Source organism: Poecilia reticulata, linkage group LG20 (assembly GCF_000633615.1).
Source record: "Poecilia reticulata strain Guanapo linkage group LG20, Guppy_female_1.0+MT, whole genome shotgun sequence".
Lineage (NCBI taxonomy): Eukaryota > Metazoa > Chordata > Actinopteri > Cyprinodontiformes > Poeciliidae > Poecilia > Poecilia reticulata.
In genome coordinates this window covers 15,383,783-15,405,400 of record NC_024350.1, presented here as the reverse complement: position 1 = coordinate 15,405,400, position 21,618 = coordinate 15,383,783, and the positions used below count along the sequence as shown (strand labels likewise).

Genomic DNA, 21,618 nt, shown 5'->3' with positions numbered 1-21,618 from the left:
TCCTTTGGGAAGTTTGTCCCTCCTGCTGTACCGTAGAAGATTTGTTGTGGTGGTTGTTATCCAGAAACAGAAATCAAGTTAGCTCCCTGGACAATTTAAATCAGCCGTCCTACTCGCATTTGTTTATAGGATCTTCAAGCTTGTTTATATGACTTTCTAATTACCCTCGTAGGTTGTTTATCGGAGGTTGGCTTTTCAGTGAGCAGTGTGATTGGCTTGTATGATGCTGTTGTGAGCTAACTTACAGTAGCATTGTAACAAGGTGCAGCATGAACTCCATAACAATGAGGTAAGGTGTAACTTAAATGTGTAATCTAAATGTACATGATAAATTAAGGTTAATTTCTAAATTAATAATTATTTTTTTCTTCTAACGCAGTATATGTAAGGACATATTAATAATCTCTGAATATTATTACGTTAATACAAACATTTAATTGGACGTTTGTATGTTAATTGCAGGCTAATCAAATCTTTATTGCACTAGGTTCATTACATAATAATCTCATAGTTTCCAATGACATTTCTAAAACTATGATTAGACATATGATTGTAATACCATGTGTGATCTGCGTTAGAATGACTGTTGTGCCAAATTAAGCCAAGTGTTTTAAATGGTAATTCTCTTCATCTCTTTTTTCCGTCTGCCCCATGCAGGCTGCATATCCTCCACAGACTCAGGCTATCATGTCTCTGATCCTGTTTGCGTTCGTGGTGCGGGTCAGGGATGGACTCCCTCTGTCAGCTTCCACCGACTTTGAGCACAATAAAGAGCTCCAGGAGAGGAAGCAGCAGCTCAGGACCATCAGCAAGTCTCTGCCCCGTCTCCCTGAGAGGGGCACCGTTAAAGGCCAGAAGCTCAATATATAGTAAGGATTCTGAAACCTGAACAATTATTTTTTTTTATTTAAGAAAGTGAACATATTAGGCATAGCCCAAGATAACAACAAAAAAAGAAAAAAAGCCTGGAAAGTTGCGTGTTCATTTATAATTACGATAATGTCCTAGTTCTTTATTTTTCTTTGATTCCTGCTATATGTGCCTGGAATCAGCCCATGCCTGGACCCTCTGGTGCCGACACCAGGTCATCCACGCCTCGCTGTGCCGAGCTACTTGTTTACCAAACACCTTGTCTCCTCTCACCTGTTCAGCTTCGTCTCCTCCGAGGGTGTGTCCTACATGAGCGTGTGCCACAGCAGCCTCCCCGTTGCTAAAGCCTTCTGCTTCCTAGAAGACCTGCGTTGGGAGTTCACCGCATGCTTCAACAGCACCGTCATTTCCCTGGCAGCCAGGCCATATCCATTTTTGGAATTTGGTGAGGGAAGAAAAAAATAATAATTTTGCTAAACATTTTCTACCAAATGGTTTTATGCTTTTGTTCAATGAACAGTTTGTTAAAAATAAGTTGAATCTATCCATCCAAGTATAAATATTGCTTCTACCGAGTAGATGGCACTATTCAAAAACTGAAGCAGCAGTACAACCAGAGTGGAGGTCCTGCTCTGGAGGTGACTCTGGCAGAGGTCCAAGAGGACCTGAGGATCCGTCCACCTCAACTGATCAACCCGGATGAAGTGGAGCTGACCAACGGGACAGCAAACGGGCACATAGAACAAGGTGTTGCATCCACTAAGGCAATTCACAATCAGTCTCTCATACTTCATGCTAAAGTAATACAGATATTAGGAGGGTTTATATCACGCTATCTTAATGTGATAAAGGTATGTTGTTGTTTTCTTTCGTTCCAGCTGGTGTAAATCAGAGGCTTGAACCAGTGAGCGCCCCAGGCATCCTTTCCCTTGTCCTAAATATCATGTGTGCGTCTTTGAACGTGATCCGTGGGGTGCACCTCGCAGAGAACACATTCCAGGTGTGACAAGTTTAAGGGTCTGATCAAAGGTTTACCAGCTGAAGATTTTTTTTTTTGTTCAGTCTACCCTTGACTATTTGTAGTGGAATGCTTTTTCATTTTTGTTATTTGATAGTCATAATACAGCTGACGGATTCAAAACTGCAGTTTAATACAGATGCACACAGCTCTATATATGCGCCCCTTCTGCACCTAATTCTTCTTTTTGTATGATATCAGTCCACCCTGAACAAGCAATGTTTGAGGTAAATTACTAAAAGCCCCAAATGTATTCTGCCAATTTGTTTCTGCATTACAGTTCTGACCAGAACTGTACAGAGCAAGCGGTTTCAAAAATAATTGCATTTTAGCTGTTTTGTCATTTTCTTTATTTTTAGATGGTTCATTTAATCAAAAATATGTAGGAGCAGATTGTCAGCAAAGGTTGAAGCTAACCCAACTGTTTTTAATGTGCCTTTCCAAAAGGATGACTACGAAGGCATTTGGAACGTTGCGGCATTTCTCTTTGCGTTCGTCTGCTGTGCTCTTCAGGTAAATAACGGTTGGCAGGTTGACACAGCTGCTCGTTGCAAACAGTAACAACCTCTTGCTAAGCTACGGCTAACACGTTTTCTTGTTACCGTGTCCGCAGTGTCACCTCTACCTGTTCCACTCGTCCCTGAAGAAGCTGAAGTCCTTCTTTCTTTTAGGCGTGATTGTCCTATGCAACTTGTACCTGCTTGGCTTGAGGAACGTATGGCAGCTCCTCTTCCACATTTCCGTCGCCTCCCTCTCCACCTCGCTCACCCTCACTCGCAGAATCCATCACAGAACCGACGACTGTGGAGTGTGAGGAGCTCGGAACTGTTCAACGTGCCGCGCCGACCCAGTATTCAGACGGAGGAATATGTAAACCGCCCGCTTCACCGTGGGTGGACTTGTTTTAATAAAAACTTGAAGACGATGATGAATGAAGTTGCGTTGCGGAAGTTCAAGCTAGCGTTCTCTTGTACATAGCCGATGTCTTAGCTTTGTTTTTTAAGGCAAGGAAACAAAGACTAGCAGTCGGTCTGGAAGCTTTCAAATCAAAATAAGAACAAAAAAAACATTGTCAAGAAAGCCAGAGATGTTTTTTTCATACATGGTTTCTCACTATTTTCTACATGGAGACCATTAACCTGCCTCAACAGTGGTGGCTACTTTTTAATCATATGACTCATTTTTACTTGTGTTCTGCTCCCTTTTTTTTTTTTTCAGCTTTTCCAGGCCTTTTCGTTAATGTTGCATAATTGCTTTAAAAAGTTCTCTGACGGTTTGTAATTATTGTACTTTTAAGATAGGAAGGACATGCTTTAATGAGTGAAAACATGTTGCTTTTGTAGGAACATAATTTCTTATTTTATAGTTTGGATTAGCATTAGGTGAACGGAAGGATAGCTCTTAGTGCTGCTTGTTGGCTCTCTATGATTCAATACGCATTCATCCAAAACAAAAGCCTAAATCAAAGTTTTTTTACAGAAACATGGTCCGGTTCCTGTTTTAAAATGTGGCAAAATGGTTGGGTTCAGTTACCTTATTTTACATTTTCTCAGGCATGTGCTTAGCTGCTACAACACTGTAGGCTCTGATTGACGTTAAAGCTATTTATGCTTTCAATAACCACTGCTACCTGCACACATTTTCTTACACCTCTAAGTATTTATTGTATTAAATCAGCTAGAGATGTATCTTAAGTAGAGATGAACTGAGAAATCAGCCAGTGATTGAAATCTTTCACTTTTGGCTTGATCTGCACTAACTGACTGGTCAGTAAGAAACGATGTACTGAGTCCTACTGAGTCACAGTAACAACACTTTTCTGCATGGAAGCCGTTCCGGTGTGAAGGAAACTCAAATTAGCTATTTTACATATCAACAAGGTGTCTAAAAATAAAGTCAGAGGCTATTTAGAGTGAAGCATTTCTACGACCTCTTAAGAAATTGTTTAATTCAGGCTGCAAGAGAGGACTTCAAGCATACAATAGAGTAAAGCAAAGCTGCTTTTGTTAGCATCTCTGTCTTATCATGTAATATGTTTAATTTTAAATTGTTTGTATTCTTATGGATATCTTGTAGTTAAGGTAAGGACCTACATTCCCCACGGATTAAACGCAAAGACAGCTGTCTGATTTATGCTAACGGTAATAATCACTCCAAAATCAATGAGGTTTTTTTTCCGTAAGTCCGTTTTTACTTGGTGTGACGTAGCCTTTGTGCCTAATTTAAGTAAGTAAGAAGGATGCAAAATCATATTTTGAATCCTTTCCTTCTTGAATATTCTTGTATTTTGGTTCTTAAACAGAAATTTTAATCAACTAAAATTGATGTGGGCAGCTCGTAGGTTTACAAAATCAACTTAAAAAATTCTGACCAGGGCATTTGACATTTTAGTTCTGTCTTTTTCAACAGATAATGATATGAAAGCACTGATTTCTTAAATATAGTTAGTTTTAAAAAGCTGCACTATTATGTAAAGATTGTTTGTCAAGGTTTTATTACGGAATGTTTAAAATTTGGAGTGAATTTATATTTATTTACATTTTTCTGTATGTTTCTGGGGCTCAACACATCGTCCTTTAGGTTGAAGTTCTCACATTTATGTTCGAGTGCAAATTTATGAAAGGAAGATGAAAAGTTGAAGTGTCATGTAATAACTCTTGTAATGATTGTTTTGTTTTTACAACAACTTTAGTTGCAAGTTTGAGTCGTACCAAGCAGTGAAAGTTAATGTTGGTAGCTATTAACGTCATGGCTTCAATAGAGATGTATGGAATCTGTCTTTTCCCTGTTAATTATTAAGCCATTGATAAATGTAAAAAGTTGGGGATTTTTTAAAATAAAATTACAAATATTTGAAATGATCTAATAGTCAAAATTATCCTTATTCCTCTATAATTTCTGTTTTGCTACAGGATATGGGTTCTATTGACTAGATTTTTGTTTTTCCATAATGATTCTAGACGGAGTTACAATTATGTTTTCTGTCAGCAATTAAACTGATTTCCCCATTGCTGATCCTCAAGTAATCAAATATAAATATAAATAAGTTAAGTTGAAACTTTGCATTTTTTAGTACTTAATTTTTATATCATGTTTATAATGTCAACATTTACATATTTGTTTATATTTTAGTTAGAGGTGTAAACGCCAGCAAGAATTTCACATAAACTCGAGGCAAAATCATACCTGCGTCTGCCATTGAAACGCACCGCTGTAGTTTCTCTATCTTAGCACCAGATGGCGCTGTTTACAATGCTGAAGTTTGTCCGTCAACCCAACAGGTTGCTGCAGAGTTGGCAGCGATTTTACAGATTTTGCTCACAGCACAGTCTGACTGGAACAGATAATTCCCTTCTAAGCTAGGCATGATTATTTGACTTTAAGTTAGGACGAAGCCCAAAGATTAGCATAGCAAACGTGAAAAGAAACTGGAGAGAATAATAACAACATTGTGCATCTGAATATTGCCCTGCAGTGGTGTTGTGGACTCCCAATATGGGCTTTTTCCTCGTGATACTCTCAGGTATTTATTCCCATAAGAATGTAACTAATGATAAACAGATTTTACTCACTGCACAGATTGTTTTGCTATGAATTTGTTACTGTAAATAGTCTACAACCTTGTAAACCCAAATACTGTTCTAACGGTAAAACAGTGGAGTAATAGGTCAAACAGCATAAATACCAATTACCAACATCCTAGTGTGGTCTGCCAGCACAGAAATTTGATGAAGAGATGAAGTCATAATTAAGTACAACGCTTCCATATATGAGTGACAGTTAATGTCATCTGTTTTGTTTCATTACTTTGCAATAGCTGAAATATTTGTGTCCTTTTTTGTAGAGCATTTAGTCTTTACCTCCAAACAAAATCGCTTTTTTTTTATTTCATTTAGTTCAAAGCTTAGAAACAAATGGAAGTTCTCTAACAGGGCTGACAGCATCAATTTTAAAGCAAGTCACAAATGTATTTAACAGCATGGGTGGTCCTGGTGAAATGTTTATGGCTCACATTTTTCCTGCTGTCCCTTCTCCCCCAGCAACTTCACAGAACAGCGGCATTTATTTTCCCTTTTAAAATAAATGTTTGTCTTATGATCATCTGAATAATTCAGCAGAAAGGAAGACTTCCATAACTTCCATGTGTCAAAATGGTCTGACTTCTTGACAGACGCACTAGTTTGCTGTCGTTGGTGCTGTTTAATGTCACCCACTGATGAATATGAACAAGTGTTGACTCTACATTCATGTCACTCACGCGTTCAAGTGTTTTTTGTTTTTTTTTATGTGCCGGGTTTAAAGAGTTGCAGAGTAAGAACATCATTGCTCAGACTCCTGACAGGACGTAAAGCCGTAACAGTGCAGACTGCACAGCACCCGTAGTAAAGATGTTTCAAAACATGAATATAAATTCAACTTTTAATGCAGTAACATTTCCAGCCTTACATTTGAGTGCTTTTATTTTTGAAATCTTGAACCAAACCAAATATGATTGCTTTAAGGTATGTTTTCAAATTATAAGCTTGCAAGGATATTAAGTAAAAATGACTTTTTGACCTTTTTATTTCAGAAAAATTGCTCTCCATTCATCCTGATAGGAAGCAAAACCCCCTAAAATAATTTTGTTTGGAAGGTCAGGCGTGATGTTGACGCTAAAGTTGTTGTCTTGGAGTGGGACTGTGTCAAATGAGTCTGAGGCTTGAAGGATTTAATCAGAGTGAGTCATTTTGGCACCCACTCCTATCTTTTTAATCTTTGTTACAGGTCTTTTGCCCATTTGATGGCCCCCGCTTCAGGGTTTTCTATTAAGTTTCCAATGAATCACTCCCCTGTCATACCCGGGTCCTTGAGTCTTGCTATCTCTTTGAGGAAGCATCTAACGTCAGGAAATGAGAAATGTTATTTTATTTTTCTGAACAACTAAATTCATCCTGTGACGCTCACATTTTTACACAGAAATACTATGAATGAATCAGACTGTTGCATCAGAGAACTTCCTGTAATTTCATATCTGGGTAATTCTGAAAAAGAACAAAGATGATAGAAAATATTTCCATTTCCAGTTGTCCATCCATGCCTTACAAAATGTCATGAATTAATAAATACAGATTTACATTTTGAAAGTGGTGGTAAAAAAACAACAACAAAGGACTAACTTGAATCTGGAAAAGTATGAACTTTTAAGTATGTTGCTGCTCAAGGGTGTGGTTGGCATTGTGGCAAATACATCAGCCTCATGGGAAAACAAATTGGATGAGGCTGGAATCCCAAAACTATTTATGTTTTTATTCAGGATGGCACCTCATATCGAATATTCCCCTACTGGCAGAGACTGACAACGATCAGACAATGATGGATATGGCAAGACTCCTATTATGCTGCAGATAAGCAAATGCACAGACTATCAAAAGTGATGAATAGCACGCCTTAAGACATTCTGCTGAATGAGCCCCCAACAAAGTTATGTGTGCAACGTAATATTATGACTTTGACCTTTTTATTTCCCATATGTTCTGCAGGAAACAACTGAAGTTAGATTCAGTAATAAAGTAGGGGAGTGCAGAGAGACTAAACCAATTTGAGGGAAATAGAGTTAGGATTGTCATAGATGATGGATTGTCATAGATGATGGATTGTCATAGTTGATACATGCAGTCTATGTACAAATGTCACTGTTTACCTGTCAGAGGGAATTGTGTGTAAAAGATCCAAAATCCTTTTGTTTTCCAGTGAGTCTCTGCAGCTTGAAATTGTTTTACTATGAACGCTAATACAACTTCCACATTTGATTTATTTATTTTTATTTGAAACCCTGAGCTGCTGCTCATGTTGTTCCTCCTGCATCTGCTCGCTTCCCATTGTTAAATACAGTGCAAATGTTTCTCTTTCCCACAACTTCACTTAGTTTCCCTGTATCCAGGCTGTTTGCTCAATTTGGAGCTGTGTGTGCTTCCTCCTAACTTGAAACCTTCTTCCAGGGGAGAGCCTGGCCTCCTTTATGCAACGTGTCTGATCATGGCTTTGTAGCTTGGTGAGATCATTTTGATTGCAACCAGTGATTTGCAACCAAAGTACCAAAAACCTTATGGTACATTAAGTTACATGGGCTTCTCTCAGTTCATTTTATACTGAAGAGATTGCAGGATTGACCTCTGTCAATTCATCTGAAGATTTAATCCTAAAATTAGCAGTCTTTTGTCCCAAAAGGCAAATGAGGGCTGGTGGATCACAGTGCGGTATTTGTTGGCTTGTAGAGTGGGACAGTAGGACGTTGTAGCCATGTGAGTAGAGAATAGCATGATCCTATTCGCTTTGCAGTCATTCATCCTGCAAATTCTCAAAGATGACGAGAGCCACGTGTCATGGTTACTGTACATTTACACTGCAACTATAAACCACAACAACCTTATCATTGAAGCTTTGTGCAATCTTAAGATGTTCTGGGTAACATAGTCCACATTATTCTCAATGTGCCTCTGGAGACCTTCTCAAAACTGTGCTAGATTTCTTGTTGATTGGTGTTGTCATATAGCTGTGAGAATTGGACTTAAAATAAACATAAAATGTGATTGAAAATTTAAGATAAAAAGAAATATTTTGATATCTAAATATGGTCGAAAGTTGGGGACTTTGGACCTGCCAAGTGTGACTGTTTTTATGGCTAAACAAAAACCAAGATTTGCTGGACTGATAAAAATAAAAAGATGCCCAGAAATTTCTGGTGTTTGGAGGGTTTGTTTGCAGCCTCTGAGTGTTGTCTAAAGGATTTATTAAAATTTTTATTCAGCCCATTTCAGATTCCTACTGTGTTCTGCTAAAGCTCAGAAACTTTTAAACTCAATGCGTTCCAGCTGTGTGGGTCCTGAGTTTGGTATTAGGATGCTCAACAGTTCATAAGGCGAGGGCTTTTTGGATAAACGGGTTGTAAGAAGTAAGCTGTTGAGCCACGGCGTTTCTTCTCTGACTTGTGAAGAAAGAAACGCCGTGGCTCAAGTAAGAATCATAAAACAAGAAACTGCTGAAACGATTTATGGTTGTAACTTTACAAAATGTGAAAGAGTATCAGTGGTCTTTATACCATAATTCTGGAAGGCAGAACACATGTCCAAACTACAAAAAAATAAGAAAAAGTTTGATATGTGATTCAAATAAATTCAATTCTAGAATTATCTTGTCAACTAATCAGTGGTCTGGCTGAAAAATATAACGTCTTCAGAGTTTTTCAGTCTAATGAAGAATATTAAATCAGCTCAGACTAGATTGGAAAGCAACCACAACACTGAGCCAAGATTCTAAATCCTCCATGAGTCATACGTTCTGCAGATGAATGATGCAGTGAAATCAAGAGAGATCTAACATCCTGGTATTGTGTAAGTGCAAGCAGCAATTTCACAAGTTTGCTTACACGCCGCTAATCCATAAATCAAATTCTACAGCTTTTAAAATCACTTCCCCTGTGTTGTGTAATGAGCATTGGGGATGTTTGATAAATCACTCTCCAGTAACCAAGGAGAAATGCCTGAAAAATCTGGATGAAAGGAGAGGACAACAGCAGAATATCTTTGGGATCTGGGAGTTATGCTGAAAAACTTCACACGCGTGACGCTCTGTCCAATGATTAATGCCTGTTTTTTCTCCATGGTGCGAACAAAAGGAATATGATTAATCAATAGTAACAGCAGGCAGAGATCATCAAGGATATGCATTCTCTGTGTTTTGCTTTGAAGGTAATTACAAGAAGACATAGACATAATAAGCAAGCAATTAAAGCTTAGCAAGAGAAAACGTCCTTTTTAAGCAGGATGGAAATAACCTGAGTTGATCTCAGAACAGCTGTGTTGTTGATAAAAACTCTCTCTTAGTTGTTTGACTATAACTTACCCAATCACTTAACTCTCCAAGCTTCCCCTTCAATCCCCCATGATTATTTCACCGGTTTCATAAATTTTAAAAATCACTCAAGGGCAAGACAACTGTCTCAAAATTTAAGAGTTGCAAAAAAAAAAAAAAAAAAGAAACAACCCTAGAATAGTTTCATCCAGATTTTGTCTCACATGTTTCTGACAGGTTCTGCATAAAATCTGAGTTTAAATTAAAAAAACTCACCTTTCTACTCTGGGGAATGCTCACTGCATATTTTCTTTGTATTTTATTTTATTTTAGTATTATGGATTTTTTTCTTGTTTGTTTATTTAGCCTCAGGGTTAATGTTTGTAATCATAACAAACAGTTTGATATAAGTCTGCCCATCTGTGCATTTGTTTGTATTTGCGACAATTTCCATGAATACTAAATCATGTTGTACACATCCTCATTTGCATTTTATTGCACCAAAGAAATGTTGGACCTAAAGGCAAACAAACCAAGGAATCTGGATTAACATAATTTATTACAGCTGGGTTTGTCTTTTCTTTTGGTATCACAGGTTGCAGGAAGTCTATGATGAACCACAGCAAAAATCCTTAATGCTTAGAGGAACAACTGACAGACAAACCCTTAGGAGTAGTTTTGAACTATTAAAGTGTGTTGATTTAACTTATTTAACAATCTTAGTGAAGTGTAGGTAAAGGAAAGAAGAGCAAGATTTCACAGATAGCAACACAGCAGCTCTAACCTAGACATATTAGACCAAGGTCACTTTTATCACTTGTTATGGAGGTCATGAATAAACCAGACCTGCAAATGAACCATGAAGAGTTCTAGAGCACGAAAGACTCTTGAATGATGTCATCTTGGGTTCATTTGTCTGTCAAAGGAGCTGCAACACTGGCTATTGTTCATCTACAGGATCAGATATTTAGAGAATCAAATCCCTGCATGAAGCTGCACAGTGGAGCAGTTGGTAGAGCTGTTGCCTTGCAGCAAGAAGGTCCTGGGTTTGATTCCCAGCCATGGAGTCCATGTTCTCCCTGTACATGCGTGAGTTCTCTCCAGGTACTCCGGCTTCCTCCCACAGCCCAAAAACAAGTGTGTCAGGTTAATCTAAATTCTCCTCAGGTGTGAGTGTGTGTGTGCATGGTTGTTAGTCCTGTTTGTCTCTGTGTTGCCCTGCGACAGACTGGCGACCTGTCCAGGGTGACTCTGCCTCTCGTCTGAAATGTCTCGCTCGAGATAGGCACCAGCACCCCTCCCGACCCCAACATGACAAGGCTGTAAGAAAATGGATGGATGTATAGAATTCCTGCACTGTCTCACTGACAGCACACCACCACTCTACCACTGGATCCCAGATCCTTTACAAGTGAAAGTATTAACCCCTTAACCCTAAGGCCCAAAAAAACCAATATGAAAACAGAACGCAGACATTCCACTGCTTGTTAAGGTTTTTTTTTTTTTTTTTTAGCATATATTGTCATTGGCATCTCTAGTGGAAGCCATGGCTGAATGAGTAAATGAGGAACTCTGGACTTGCTTCTCAAGACTTGTGGAAGTGAAATTATGCGATTCTGCTTAAGGGCTCTTTTATGATCAAAGAGGCAGTTGTCTAGTTTCTTCACCACGAAAAGGGTGAAGCAGCTATGAAGGATACAAACTGGCTTCCTTGACAGGAAAATCACATTTCTCCCATTTGATCTCTTTAGCTGGAGCCTGTGAAGACAACTTCTATCTGTTTTGCTAAACTGATGAAAGTAATATCAGAGAACTACACATTAAAGAATCTAAAGGATTCCTCTTACTACACAAAGTATTCATGGGTATTTAAGCAGGCTTCGCATATCCACCCTAACCTGTCATGACTTGACTGACCTTTGCAATCTGTAATGTTTCTTTTCTTCCTCTAATCGTGTGGTAAAATAACGTTTAAGCACAGTGTTTCATATACGGAAGGTGCTTATGCTTACATTTTTTAACTGAAAGTCTGAACCGTATTTTGAAGGTATTTTCTGGTCATTTTGTCTCCGAAAGGCACTGCGACCCGTTGCACAATTCAAGTGACAAAATGCAGTCATTACTGAGATAATTCCTTTTGTGAACCTCACAGAGTACTTCCAGACCTCTTATCTGCCTGTTACAAACGCAGCTGCTCCTGTTTTCCGGTGGCATTGCACATTCTTATCAGGTGAAACACTTAAGTACATAGATAGCAGCAGTAAGTGCAATCGACTGGGTGTTTGACTGGGTATTTTACCGATATATCTGTTATTTAAATCTGGAAAAAATGTCGAATGAAAAAATAAGTACTGGATCTAAAATAGGAATATTTAAACACAGTGTGAACAAGTTGTTTCAGGGTTGTGACCTTGAAAATGTCTCTAATAAATCAGAAAATAATCCCACAACCAGGATGAACTCCATGCTTTTTGCTCTAAATTTATTTCCTTCATTTCAAGTGGAACAAAGCCAACATTTTCATCAATAATCATCCCTGTCAATATATTTCTGTTTGCAGTGAAAATTACATGATAAAATGACAACAGACTGATTAAGATGATACAAAAACAGATTTTAAAACATGTACGGTTTTGTATTTACAGAACTGTCAGCCGTGTAAACACACACACACAGTACATTTGAAGTTTCACAACAATATGCACTGGATAAGCATTACATGCATTGCACTAATCTCGTATTTACAAGTTCGCCCCAAAAAAATCACACACACCAAATTCAATACGGAATATTTACAATAAGCCCACATTAGAATATGTGTTGGTTCAATAACAGCTTTTAATGTTTACTCGTTATTTTTCACCGTAGCAAAAACAGAGCGGATCAACATGTACAGCTGCTTGTACAAATCTATTTACAGTAATTATCATTAATAAAGGGTAAATATAAGCAAGTTCACACAATTACATTGAAGGTATCTTGAGACACACGAAGAGTTCAGTGTGTTTTTTTTTTTTTTTGGTTCTTCTACTGGTTTTAATGAGACAGATTTTATATCAGAGTGTAAAATGTGACACAAGGGCAACGTGCTAACTGAGCCACTTCCAGTCCTTTGCTGCTTACATCAAGTGATGCTGATCCTTGATTACATCATGGAAGAGCAGACTGCGTTCAGAAATCCAATGAAAAATATGCTGAAAAAATATACCCCTAAACTAGACAAGCAGGCCAACACCTGTTATTTAACCGTTCTCTACTTCTGGCTACACACAAGCCGATTTTAATGGCATATCATTGTTTAAAGAATTACACAGTTCCACAGTGAAGTAAAAAAAAAAAAAAAGCTTGTTCTTTTAGGACTGAGTATCTTTCTGGTATTGTTATGTCAGGCTGAAGATAGCCCACACTGTAAATGTGACTACAAGAGCAAAACTAGAGTTTCCCACAGATTCCCATGCTAAAGGTTTCGGGTCCGTGACTTTTTGACTGCAGTTTTTCCATTGCCCTTTCAGTTTTCTGCTTCACGATATCTTGCAGATGTTTTCTTTGGACTTCAAAAGTGCACAGTAGGAATGGAGAAGGGTGGCGTTTTTAAAAACAGCGTTGGGTTGCAAATGGTGCAGGTGACTCCGTTTTGTCAATTCATGACTTTTGGTCTCTGCTGCTGTGTGAACACTGCTTGAGAAGTACAGTCTAGGTTAGTATTACACTGTTGTGTCGCGTTAATAACTGTTTCTATTTCTGGGTTCTACTTTGTTAAAAAGATAACAAACTAAGGATTTTTAAAGTTAGATTCTTCTAAAAGTTGTAAGCCATTACAATTTTTGCAGATTAATTTTGGAAGTAGAAGGTGCTTCCAAAATTAGCACTTGGACTCCAGTAGAAAGAGTCCAAGTGCTAATGTCATAAAATAACTTCAGTTTCAAGAACATCACAGTGGTTTAGGCAAATGGGTTTTTTTTGGTGAACGATAAGTTTGCATTGGTATGTCCACAAAAGTTTTGCAGGATTTAGATGCAAGTGATGAAAATAGCTTCTTATGTTAAACGTACTGAGAATGGAAGATGAAAAACATTTGCAGTCAAACTACTTGCCTGATGCAGAAGTAAAACATTGCAAAACACAAGATGACTTTATCCAATTTAAGTGAAGCTTTCTTTTATGAATTTTAATACTGCCTTGCTTCTCTCTGGTGTATTTATGCTTTATCTCCCAGAGATAATCTGCCCATTGTTGCCACCTGCTTGTTCAGTAAGAGGGATTGCTGCAAAAATGAACAACTCAAAAGGAAATGGACAGAGACAGATAAAAGAGGGAAGCATGTGACAAAGGTCTCAAGGTTGGGAACTGAACCTTGGACAGCTGCGCTGTGGAGCTCCAGTCCCTGCACATGGTGCACCTGCTCCACCGCCTCGCCTCAGAACCCCCAGGACAAAAAAAAAACTTTGAACAATTGGCATTATAAACTGGATTAGAATCTCCTGTTTTACGTTTAGTATCAGATTGAGCTGTGTGTCTTTGAATCTAATCTGTCTACATGATAGGATTCTTGTATTAGTTTGTGTATTTCAAGATATTTGGAATTATCCAGCAATGAAAATGTCATGTTGCCTTTGTCAACAACGCAAGTTGAACTGTGATATTCAGAATATATTTTTTTTTTTACAATGGAAGATAAAAAAATAAAAAAACAGTTAAACCTTTAGGACAGTTTCTTTTTTTTCTTCTTTCTGGGAAAACTCTCCTGGATGCTCCATGTTGCATCATGAACGTGGGAATGACTTGAAGTCCACCCCGCGTGAGCCGAGAAGCATGACAAAAGCCTTAATGTGACAGGACTAGTCATCCCTGTCACTTTGCTTTGCTTTACAGTGTTCTCTGCCTCGTCAGTTTCAGACTCCGGTGACAGCAAGTTTCAAATATAACAAGTCAGTGGACCTTCCCATAAATTTTATACACAATGGAGGTTTAGGAGTTCAAGCTTTTGTCAGTCCACTGGAGCGTGATCAAGGAGGCATCTTTGTGTAAGCATTACTCTTCCGTGTTATAAATCTGAGCATTTACTCTGCCAGACAATGAACCGGAAACTGTTACATTAACAAGCCTGTACAACAGCGTAAATCTGGAGGCTTTTGATCATCTATAATGCAATGCCAGTAGCTAATTGAAGCATTTACAGCCATAAATTAATCCACACTACACAAGAAGTGTAGCCACACGCTTTATGTACACTATTCACTTGTCTGTACAGCATTAAATTATCTTCCCGAGTAAATGTAAACATTCAATCACTGAGTCGTGTGAAGGTATTTTCTCTCCGAGGTTATTGTGCAGCCTGCAGAAAAAAGAGATTGGGGTGAAAAGTGTTGCTTGATAACACTGAAACCAGGCACTTGTCAGTGCCTGAAATGATAAAAAAAAAAAACATTCCCTCAATCAAGGGATCAGGAAAACAAAGAGAGAATGCAACATAGAGGGAAAAAAGAAGGCAATCAGTCAGTGTGTAAGAGAGATAGTGTATAAAAACAAAAGCGTTTGGGATCCAAACCCCTCTTGTAGTCACACACTGGTCTTCCTGCTTAAACTTTTGGCATTTGCAAGAATCCACCCATTAAAATGTTTCCAGCAAAAATACAGGAACGTCAGATCGTCATTGATGGCTTATCAACGTTCCAAGGAGTTCCTAAATGCCAATAAGTATTTTTTAAATCAGTTTAAAATAACACCTAAAATTTATCTAGAGATACTTTTAATCACATTATTATATGTTTTGTAACTATGTCTTGTGTCTCAGCACATAAAATAACAAGAGTTAAATGATCAAAAATGTTCAACTCAAACATTTACCTATCAGCGTTTTCCTAAAAGTAAAATAATATGTAAAATAATAAGTAAAAACACATTCAAAATTGCTCAAATGAGAAACTTTTTTTTTTTAACAAAACATGATCAGCAAAAGATTTGCACAATTTATTACAAGTGCTGATAAGTGAGTGTGTAGTTTTTGTGCGCGAGTTTCCATGACAGGTTCTTGTCATGAAAGAATACGGCTGGCTTGTCTGCAGCTCCGGTTTTGTGACTCATATGGAGGACAAGTCGTCGTGACAGGAGGACGAACCGCGCCGCGTTTTGGGACTGCAACGCGTCAACATGGTGATCTGGGTGCTGAAGTTGTTGCTGCTGTTGGACGGGTGCTGGTATTTGGTGTCTGAGCCCATGTATCTCTGCAAGTGCCACCTCCGCCACTTCCTCTTAATCTCCCCTTGGACCTGCAGCCGGGACAAGAAACCATAGTCAAATTTTCACAGCTACAGATCTCAACTTTGTACTTAAAGGTGGGAGCACAAAGAAACAAAATCATTTAAAAAAAAAGAGAGAAAAATGTCAAATTTTTTCAAAGAACTATAGAATATTAAATACAGCAAAGGTTTTTTATTGATATCTAAATAAACATGGATTGCATTAAATACAAATCTTTCTTATACTATTATACTTTGTTTTATAATATTACAAGAGGACTTGGATTTTTTTTTTCAGATAATTGAAAATAAAAGGTTTTATGCACCACCACCACCAGTTGAAAAGCAAAACAAAGACATTTAGTTATTTCCATTATTCTAGCTTTACCAAGGAAACAGTTATACTGCTTGTTTACAATTTGGACAATATTTTTGTTGTCGTTTTTTTACCATTTTTGATTCATTGCTGAACTAAACTGCATTTCTTTTAAGCTTCATAGTGGATGCACCTAATGTTACGCTACTTGTACTCAGTTTTTAACAGCTTTTTTTGCTCAAAAACAACACATAACAACGACAAACCACCTTAAGGAGTGAAACTTTATAAAGGACTTGTGAAAATGTCCTCCAGTTATTATCATTCAGTGTAGAATCAAGTGATTTAATCTGGCTCAGCACTTAGGACATAATTAATCTCTCCACTGAGAGCCTCTGCACACGTCACTACCGAGATTGCCCGTTTTTTTTTTCTTTTTTTCTTTTCTCCTTCTTTCTCCCGGTGGCGGAGGAAGACTCGGTGAGGGGAAAATGCCTGGAATGAGCAGTCTGAAATCTCCATCCACCTTACAGGACTGTGTGTGAATGTAAATAGAGAAGCAACTGAAGGTCCTGTCCGCCTGGGAATTGTGGGCTTTAAAATGAGAGTTTATGTAAATGTTTCATGGACCTACCTCAGCGTTGAGGAAGCAGTAAAGGACTGCGACCACAAAGCCCTAAGGAAAGAAAAACAGGTGTAAGAGTCATAACAGCAATGGTACTGGAACCTTGAATTTGGTTGCCCAGTTTCAAGGACCTAATTTTGGTTCTTCAAAGAGCTTGATATATGGTTCTCATGCATGTTTATATAAGTTGTCTAACAGTTATAGCATTTGAAATGGTTTGTTTAGATCTTTACAATGAGGAAAAAAAATAATTTATAAAACTAACTGGCAAAAATATAATTTGCATGTAACATTTTTTTCCCTATAAATTCAACCTTAAAGGCATTTCGTACCTGAAACGATCCCAGAATCAGGTCAAAAATGAGACGTAATTCAGTCTTCACTTGCTCTGGGATGAATGCAAACACTATAAAATTGATTCCAAACAAAGGAATCAGAAGCAGTGTTGATTTTGCAAGTCGCCTGAAATGACAGAGCAAAAGATTGAAATCCCCCCACCGACTTTTTCCATCGAAACCAATGATTAATCTGTCTTTATATATACAGCAATAACAATATTTCATCTCAGTAGACCAGAGATGGAGGGAAAAACACCATTAAAATTGTCAGTGGGAAATAGCTCATGCATTATCGCTGGTATACGAGATGCTCTCCATCACAGAAAATTCACTTGAACACTGTGAGCGCTGCGTATGTGCAGCTATCAGTGGAAGCCTACAGTTTGCTTGGCAGCACTTAAAAAGGGCAATTTTATGGAATTTCAAGGAGTTTTTATTTATTTCTTTATTTTTTACTGAAACCCAAACGAATTATCGGCTTTCAGTGAGCGCTGAAAATATGCAGCCACAGATGGGGGGACAAATCTGTGTATTTTACAACAAGCTTTAAAAAAATAAGTATTTAAAGGCATCCATATTTTAACCTTTAATAAATAAAGAATCATGAAAAGATGATTTATTTTCTGAGAATTGTAACACAGTCACTTTATATTAGCTATTAAAAAGCACAGGGTCAAAAAAAAAATGCATCATATACTCACAAATACTGGTTGGACTCATTTCTTCCAATATCTGGGCAGTTTATCTTCTGGCGAAGTATTCGAATGATGCAGATGAAAAGAAGAAAATTCACCTGTGGAGAGTTTTTCAGAAGAGAGGTTTTAATATTCAAAATGTAATTTAATTCTGGTGACCTGTGGTAAAAAAAAAAGAGGGCTTCTAAACAGTTAATTTGAGTTGAACTCTGAACTGGCATTACATGCATTTTCAGGCAACACTTAGTGAGAGAGACAAAATGTGAGCAGACAGCTGAGCCTCCATCTGAAAGAAAACAACAGCAGCACCAGACGGCATCTGTGAATGATGAAAACCTATCGCCATCATTTCAAAATGTATATTTTCTTAAAATTAGGGAAAAACATTTACCATTAGCCGCTTATTAAACCAGTAATAACAGTAATTGTAAAACTTGCTCACTCTCTCTGTTACTTAAAACATGAGATCGTGATAAATAATTTTCTAACTTTTTCCGTATTTAATGTAATAAATGTAACAATTATGTTGAAACTTATTAATCTAAAACAAAGTTCAGCTTCCCCAGTTGCATTTTACTCTGTTTGCACATTTGCATCCTTCAGTCAAAACATGACTGACTTTTCGTCAGGCAGAACTTCACTAACCATATCTCAATGTCTGGAGAGCTATTCTCTCCTCTCAGCTGAGGTAAAAAAAAAAATGTGTTATGACCATCCACCTTTCAAAGCAGAACCAACAAGTGAGAAGGTTTGAACCGACTTGACATAAATGATTGACAGATTGTAAAACTCACCAGGATTGATGCTAAAATGGGTGTTTTAATAATCCACCAGAACACATCAGTGGTCTCGATAATGTCCCAACACCTAGGGAGACGTGAAACGGTACTAAAAATATGGAAAACCAAAGCAAGACAAGATTTAACAGTTTCCGGTTGTTTCTCTCACCCTACATCATTGAAGTACGCTTTACCGATGCTCCAGGCTGTGATGATAATCGCCGGACCTCCTGGTGAAGCAGCAGAGAAATACAGTTAGATAAAACCCGAATCAAAAATAGGATTGGATTCTCATAAAAGTTCTCCTGCCTTTTTCTGCAAGCACTCCATAGCAGCATTATAAAAAAAACTGCACTCTCACCCCAGCCAATCATAATGTAAGCCCAGAAGTATTTCCTCTCGGAGAAGAAAGAGACAGCCAGCAATGCGTGAAGGTAGAGGCCCTCCACAAGCAGCCAGAAGAAACTGGCCATCACACAGTACTGAAAAAATACAATGACGGCTTTGCAGCCAACCTGGAAGCACACACAAACCCAAAAATCCTCCGATTAATTAATTAGTCATAATAATATATATTCTAAAGATGCTTTGTGTGTTTAATCTGATGTAACCCCTACTTTACAGAAATTATCACCAACCACACCTTTGCAAAAACTGGGAAATATTTTGACTCCAAAAAAAATAAAGGAAATTCGTTTAAGATAAGCACTGAAGTAGAAATTCACTTATGTCTTGTCTTGTTTTTATCTAGTCGTTTTGGACATGCAGGATAAGTTTTAAACTGATGATCAAACTGATCTAAGACGCAATCTGACAAAAATTATGTTCAATTTGCTGGAACATGTACATTATAGAATTATTTAATGGATATTTACAGAAAACATTGAACCATACAGGAATGGGTAAATACGCAAACATGCAGACCGCCTACACATATGCAGAGTGACATCAGCTTAAGCTGGTGAACATAATGGAACTAATGCAAGCACTTAAACTCATATTCTCTCTATTATACCTTTTGAACCTCTCTCTCTCTCTCTCTCTGACAGCAGCTACAGCCCGTCAACCTAAATACTTTCAATAAAACACTGGAATTGAAACTTTTCACGTATACTTTTAACGTACTTGAAGATGAACCTGACTATCTTAATTCACATTCAATTATTCTGGAGTTTTAATACATCCATTAATCATATATTTAAAACTTTCGACTTTGCCATATAAAAAGTGTAGGACCAAGTACACAACTGTGTGGTACACCAGAAGAGACTCAATCATGCATGTAAACAATATAAAAACACTACCTCTTACAGAAAACAATGTTTGAACTTCATACTGGTTTGCATTGGTTTAAATGATCAATTTAAAAATCTGAGTTAAATAAATAAATGTAAAGGTAATTAAATGATAGGCACATAAACTCACGGAGCCTAGGGAGCAGTTGTCGACCTCTCCAAACTCGTAGAGAACCACATCCTTGACGAACACGGCAATGGCCTTCAGGATAAATGAGACAAATAAATGCATGTGGATGTAGTTCCTTGTGCAGTGGAGTTTTCTGGGATAAACAGAAAAGAGAGACAAGAATACAGATCGAGGAAACGAGACATGCAGAATTTTTAATTAACGCAGTCTAATTATCCCCAGCCCCGTGGCGTTAATAGCAGAATCACTGACTGAAATAAATCAAACTTAAAGCTCCCACTTCATTTACACACTAAGTGATTGGATCCACGTCACACACCCTGAACGCTTTATATGGTTCTTCAATAAAACAGACTAAAGAGGTGCATTTCAAATCGACTAAACTTTTTTTTAAAACTCTCCATTATTCAGTGTGTAATAGTGCTTCAGCTCCTGATTACATTATCATTACTAGAGCGATTAAACAGTTAGTGAAAGAGATGAGAACTGATTGAATATTTTCCAATTATTCAGAACATTTAACAATGTTTTTCTAGATTTAGTTGCTCCCAATTATAAACATTCATTTCTTACAAGTAGAACCTATTTCCGTTCATTTATTTGCAATTGCAGGTTATCTTGAAATATCTGCATTGACTTCTTGAAATCGAATGGCACTTTTGATTCAAAGATTATATTTCTAGTTCAGATACTTATTTTGTCACTACACTGCACACTTTGTGCTTTTTTTCCAATCATTTTTCATCTATTTAAAAAATTCCTTTCAAGATGCTTTCTTTTGTTCTGTGACCTAAAAATGAAAATAAAGCTGTGGTAGATTTAACCATAAAACAAACAAACCATATCAGACCTGATTTTCCTTTTTTTTTTCAAAGGTCAGGTAGATGTAGCAACAAATTTTATTTAGTAGGAGAAAAATCAAATATGGCTCTTTGCTGATCCCTGGTTTAGACCAAGATGGAGACGTTCAAACTGGCCAAATAGAGATGTAACCGTAAGGCATTCGATTCAAATGATGACAATTCAGATCGCTGTCAAATGTTAAGACACTGTTTATTTTGTGAAATATTTTATATCATGCCACTTTGGTAACATATAACTCCTTACTGACCGTCACTAAATCTTTCCACTATCGGCTTCCAGCTCCCAATCCCTCTCGACAGGCCTCTAATCTGTGTTTCCCTCGTGTTTATTTTATATTTCTGACCTTGTCCTGTTGCATGGTTTTTGATGCAACCGGTGCCAGCAAAAATCTCAAGTGGACAGACTTTCACAGCTTGCACCACGCCTGTTGGCAGTTCTTCACTGACTAGTTAAATAATGCAGATTTTTTTTAGACAAAAATCCAGAGGCAAAAAGAAAAAAGTCTCTAAAATAAATATGGGAGAAGTGGTGTTTAAAACTAATCAGTGCTACGCGCTCGAAACCTTTTTCATGTAGAAATAATGAATGCTGTTCTGAAGCAAAAAAAATAAATAAAGAT

General features: G+C 37.5%; 2 protein-coding genes across 2 annotated transcripts; one reads left to right on the top strand and one right to left on the bottom strand.

Moving 5' to 3' along the window:
- The first annotated feature begins 19 nt into the window (after positions 1 to 19).
- Positions 20 to 4,749, top strand: sec22c (SEC22 homolog C, vesicle trafficking protein). The gene is made up of 7 exons (XM_008396218.2): positions 20 to 289; positions 658 to 869; positions 1,152 to 1,315; positions 1,450 to 1,617; positions 1,749 to 1,870; positions 2,336 to 2,401; positions 2,502 to 4,749. The coding sequence occupies exons 2-7, from the start codon at positions 688 to 690 to the stop codon at positions 2,700 to 2,702; spliced, it is 903 nt and encodes a 300-aa protein (XP_008394440.1). The 5' UTR covers positions 20 to 289; positions 658 to 687; the 3' UTR covers positions 2,703 to 4,749.
- A 7,974-nt stretch (positions 4,750 to 12,723) lies between these two features.
- LOC103456579 (vasoactive intestinal polypeptide receptor-like) lies at positions 12,724 to 20,907 on the bottom strand. Its single transcript, XM_008396226.2, has 8 exons — positions 20,136 to 20,907; positions 19,072 to 19,225; positions 18,880 to 18,940; positions 18,726 to 18,798; positions 17,938 to 18,029; positions 17,231 to 17,360; positions 16,908 to 16,949; positions 12,724 to 15,987 (listed from the first exon to the last, which is right to left on the bottom strand). The coding sequence occupies exons 1-8, from the start codon at positions 20,235 to 20,237 to the stop codon at positions 15,799 to 15,801; spliced, it is 843 nt and encodes a 280-aa protein (XP_008394448.1). The 5' UTR covers positions 20,238 to 20,907; the 3' UTR covers positions 12,724 to 15,798.
- Positions 20,908 to 21,618: the final 711 nt, after the last annotated feature.

Excerpts from the sequence above, each read along its gene's own strand:
- sec22c (XM_008396218.2), top strand. The coding sequence starts at position 688 with ATGTCTCTGATCCTGTTTGCGTTCGTGGTGCGGGTCAGGGATGGACTC. Across the intron at positions 1,316-1,449 it reads ATATCCATTTTTGGAATTTG|ATGGCACTATTCAAAAACTG; the intron begins GTGAGGGAAGAA and ends TCTACCGAGTAG. Across the intron at positions 1,871-2,335 it reads TCGCAGAGAACACATTCCAG|GATGACTACGAAGGCATTTG; the intron begins GTGTGACAAGTT and ends CCTTTCCAAAAG.
- LOC103456579 (XM_008396226.2), bottom strand. The coding sequence starts at position 20,237 with ATGCATTTATTTGTCTCATTTATCCTGAAGGCCATTGCCGTGTTCGTC. Across the intron at positions 18,799-18,879 it reads GCGTACTTCAATGATGTAGG|GTGTTGGGACATTATCGAGA; the intron begins GTGAGAGAAACA and ends ACGTCTCCCTAG. Across the intron at positions 15,988-16,907 it reads ACTGCTTCCTCAACGCTGAG|GTCCAAGGGGAGATTAAGAG; the intron begins GTAGGTCCATGA and ends TCCCGGCTGCAG.